We start from the raw sequence: 4,675 nt of genomic DNA on the forward strand, positions 1-4,675 counted from the left end.
TTCTTTTATAAACGTGCTTTTCGATTATCTGTAGATCAGGTAAACGATTTTCATTATCTCCGACATGACTTATCAAGGTTTGATACTCATCGGACATAAACTCAGACGACTGTAAATCAACTAACGGACATACTTCAATTTCGTGGACTTCAGGCACCTCTTCAAAATTCTGTCGTGATAAGCAATCATTAAGTGAACCTTTTCTATATTCAATTTTGAATCGAAATCCTTGGAGTTTTAGGGACCAACGTGCTAGTCGGCTTGACAGATCGGTTTGTCGCATAAGCCACTGCAAACTTGCATGGTCCGTAACAATCGTGAAGTCTTGCCCCTCCACGTAAGCCCTAAATTTTTTCAAACTAAGTATTGCGGCCAGACATTCGAGCTCAGTAACGCTATAGTTACTTTGCGCCTTGTTTAGTTTTTGGGAATAGTAAGCAATTGGCACTTCAATGTTATCGTCGTCTTTTTGTGACAAAACTGCACCAACACCGAGCTTACTCGCATCACATTGTATCGCAAAAGGCTTGCTGTAGTTTGGTGTTGCCAGTACAGGAGCTGAGGACAGTCTATCTTTTAGAATTTCAAATGCTCGTTGGGCCTCACCGTTCCAACTAAAGCCTATAACCCTTTTCAATAGGTTTGATAGTGGAGCTGTTACCGTTGTAAAGCTATCTACGAATCTTCGGTACCAACCCGCCATTCCTAAGAAACGCCGGACTTGCTTCACGTTTGTCGGTGCAGGGTATTGAGTAACAGCTGAAATCTTATCAGGATCCGTTCGTATGATTCCATCACCAACAATGCAACCCAGATACTTCACTTCTTTGATGCAAAACTTGCTTTTTTCTATATTTATTGTTAAACCAGCTTTCCTTAAATGATGAGCAACTTCAGCTGGGACGGACATGTGAGTGTCAAAATCTTCTGAAGATCGTCTAAATAGACGAAAACTTGGTCGTTTAGTTTAGGTGGTATTACGCGGTCCATCAAGCGGCAAAGTGCTTGAGGGGCGTTGCACAAGCCGAAGGGCATTACGCGGTATCTGTAAAGCGGACGATTAGGGACAGTGAAACAGGTATAATCTCTGGATTGTTCTGAAAGGGGAATTTGCCAAAAGGCGCGACGCAAATCTAGTGAACTTATAAACTTGGCCTTAGGTATTCTGCTAAGAATACTATCAATATGCGGAAGGGGATATGCGTCCTTCACGGTAACGCTATTAACTTTTCTCGAATCGAGACACAGACGAACTTTATTTGGCTTTTTCACTAGTACTACCGGACTGGACCATGGACTATTTGAAGCTTCCTCTATTACACCTAATTTTATCATCTCGTCAATTTCGGCATGTACGAGTTTTTCGACAGCTGGTGAAATTGGGAAATAACGCTGCGTTATCGGACGGACGTGGGGCTCGAGTTGTATCTCGTATTCTAACAATGAGGTTTTTCCCAAGCCCTCCTTCTCGAAGCTTGGACATCGGTTTTTGATTACGTTTAGATGTTGCTTTTGCTCAACACCTAAAGGAAGTATGTTTTCATTTGACTCTTCACTTTCGTGAAGTGAAATCTCTGAAATTATATTGGGGGCGATTTGGAACTTTCTCCAAAAGTCTACTCCTAAGATTACATTTTGCGACATACTGGGAACTACGAAAAAATGTATGCATTCAGTTTTACCTTTGTATTTAACGCTCAAGTCTATCGTACCAAAAACTATTTGATTTTTGCCATCAGCAGTGCGTACTGATGTTTTGTGCTGGCGCAGTTGCTCCTGCTGGCAAACTTCCTTTGCTAATGAATTTCCTAAACAAGACACCTGAGCTCCGCTATCAAGTAATCCTAAGTGTTTTGTTTCGAGCAATTCAATTTGGGCGTACGGTCTCAGATCGTTTTCTTTGCGTTGCAACACACATATAATATTCGTTAGGTTCTTTCTAGTTTGCTTCACATTTTTCCAGAAACTTTTCATACGAAGAGCTGATCTACGACTAGGCTTTTTGCATTCAGAGTCGAACAGTTTATTTCGAATTTCGTTATACCTCTTCAAACGGATGTCAAAAGGAATAATTATTTTTCGAAAAAGGCTAGAAATAGGATCGTCAGGGCGTATACTCGATGTCACATCACCATCTTCGTGCAACTCGTCACAGCGTGCTAGCAACCTTTTCTGATTCAATGTTTGGTGTCGTTGCGAGGATTCGTCTTGGATTCCTCGCTTTTCTTGCAGTTCTCCGGATTGCAAGTCGGGCACGTCGGTCGATAAACGTTTGGTGCGCCGCAGCCGTAACAAAATACGGTGCGTTCTTCGAGGCAATCAAAATATCTATGTCCCTCTTTGTTGCAGTTCCAACAACCAGGTTTTAATTTTGCTGCGCGCTTCGCAATTTTGTCAACTTCCTGGAATTCGCTATTAACACAAAACTCGTCATACGCATCCGGACTGAATTTCAATTCATTAACCTGCCGTCTAAAGTCTTCGTAATTCTGCTAAGGAGTTAATTGGCATGCACAAAAGCTGCTGACGAACACGCGGTCGCAGGTTGTGTTGCATTATTTCGAGTAATTCCGTTTCAGATAGTGGTGATTGTAACGACTCGGCTATTTTCAAGATTGCATTGCGAAAATCGTCAAAGCATTCCGTTTGACCTTGCTTTCTTGCACGAATGGATTCTTTTATCTCAAAATCGCTTCTATGCTGCTGAAAACTAGTCCGCAAAGCCTGGCAAAGGGATGGCCAGGTGACGCGTTCTACTGAACGCCGATACCGCCAATACCAATTCTTAGCCTCATTATTAAACAAGCATTGCACGTGCTCACACAAAAGATAAAAGTTACCATTTAAGGTATCGGTTACTTGTAACTCGACGCGGGACAAAAAATTGTCAACGTATAGACGGGTGGTACCGTCGAACTTAACATCCCAGCTGGCTATTAGCTGGGCTACTCTCAATCTGATTTATAAAATTCTGATTACTCAGATTGACTAAAGAAGGAGCATCTCTAGGCCACGTTGGTGTAGACCCATTTGGTGCAGGATGGGCTGCTGATGCATTAGCAGCAGGGCTAACATTACTACCACGGACTGCCGGTTGCTCGTGGTTCAAATTCATTCGTTCTAAAACATTTGCCAAAGTACTTTCAATCCGGTGTTCTATGAGTTGGGAAACTTGACTTTCTAAGTTATCGAAAATAGCCGCGTGTCTGGCAGATATGACTGCGGAAACCAAATTTCTAACACGATTTTCTTCTTCTTTATCTTTAACGCTAGTTGTGTCGCCTCCAGCAATGGGTAAACCACAAGCGCCTTCTGACTGAGGATGTTGTTGTGGGGTGGTATCGCTAGAAGTCTGTAAGTTCATGTTATTGTTTGAACCAGTTTTTGACGTGTCTAGACCAGGAGTACGAGATCTAGTGCGAACACCCGTATTCGAGTGGAAGTCTCTACTGGTACATAATGCTCTACACTGTGGGCAAGATGAGTTTTTCTTCAGCCACGACAATAAACCAGTTCTATGAAAACGATGCGAGCATGAGGCAACAAGTACCTCATCTCGCTCAGAAAAGTTTTCCCTGCAAATTGTACAGACGGTCTGCATCGGTGGCGACATTGTTATACAAAGTTGTCTCAAAAAAAAAACAAACAAAATAATAATAAAAATATTACGAAAATATGTTTTCGCCAACGTTCAAAAGCACAGCATATAAAAAAATATCTTAATGTTTGATTAGAAATCCAGTCCTACTAACGCGTATTAGTTTAAGCTCACTTGACGAAACTATCGACTTTATTTGTGTAACGTCTGTTCGTATGCAAAATTTTCTTGCTACTTTAGCAATCGACAATAAAAATACAAAAATATCAAAAGCAGCAAAACTCGACCACATAAAAAGATATTAGCATCATAAATTACTCCAAATCAAAAATCAAATATCACCACCAAAAAATAGTATCAAAAGTTAACTGGTCTGATCCTAAGGGCATTGTGTGGTGGCCCAATAATACTGCATATAATTGGCGTGTGGTACCAAAAGAAAATCGTATTGCCTGCAGCATACTGAAATTTTCTGAAGAAATCAGTTATGGTTCAGGACGCTTACCATAAAATTCCAAATCTTCAAAAACAATAAAAAAAATCAAAACAAATGGAAATCGTATCTCGAAACGGAAACTGAGACCTCAATCGAAAAAAAATTATTATCTTTCTCTTGTTTTTTAGTGCGAATGAGCCAATGGTTAGTCAACTGTCATATAGTCGAATTAAAACTAAACTTCATATAACTAATTGAACTACACGAACAAAAGAATGTTATGCTTAAAAAAATAATTCCGTGAGGAAGGTAGTTACGCGGTACGTTCCTTTTTGCATATAGCCGATAGGATCGCACATTCCAGCGAACATTGCATACCTCCACACGAAAAATCCTTAAACGAAACGCAAATCAAAGTAATTTGTAATAATGGTCAGTAACAAGAACACTTGGTTTAACTTGGCTGAAGTTCCAAAAGTTACAAACAGACGGACGATTGATTCCAAGAGGGAATCCTATCATGGAGCCACGGGTGGATAAAGCTTTAAATAGAACTTTCCATCGTGTTGAGGCCCCACGTTGGGTCCCATTTTCTGTTATGAGCTTCGTGGGCTGACCGTACTTGTACAAGGGCGAAAGAG

At 40.8% G+C, this 4,675-nt stretch overlaps 1 protein-coding gene across 1 annotated transcript; it reads right to left on the reverse strand.

Moving 5' to 3' along the window:
- Positions 1-2,917: 2,917 nt before the first annotated feature.
- Positions 2,918-3,613, reverse strand: LOC118736021 (E3 ubiquitin-protein ligase RHF1A-like). Its single transcript, XM_036466128.1, has one exon. It carries the CDS (start codon positions 3,611-3,613, stop codon positions 2,918-2,920), a length of 696 nt encoding a protein of 231 aa, XP_036322021.1.
- Between the last annotated feature and the right edge of the window lie 1,062 nt (positions 3,614-4,675).

The sequence above is a fragment of the Rhagoletis pomonella genome, unplaced genomic scaffold, assembly GCF_013731165.1.
Source record: "Rhagoletis pomonella isolate Grant_MI unplaced genomic scaffold, Rhpom_1.0 Rhpom_scaffold_00003, whole genome shotgun sequence".
In the NCBI taxonomy this organism is placed as follows: Eukaryota; Metazoa; Arthropoda; class Insecta; order Diptera; family Tephritidae; genus Rhagoletis; species Rhagoletis pomonella.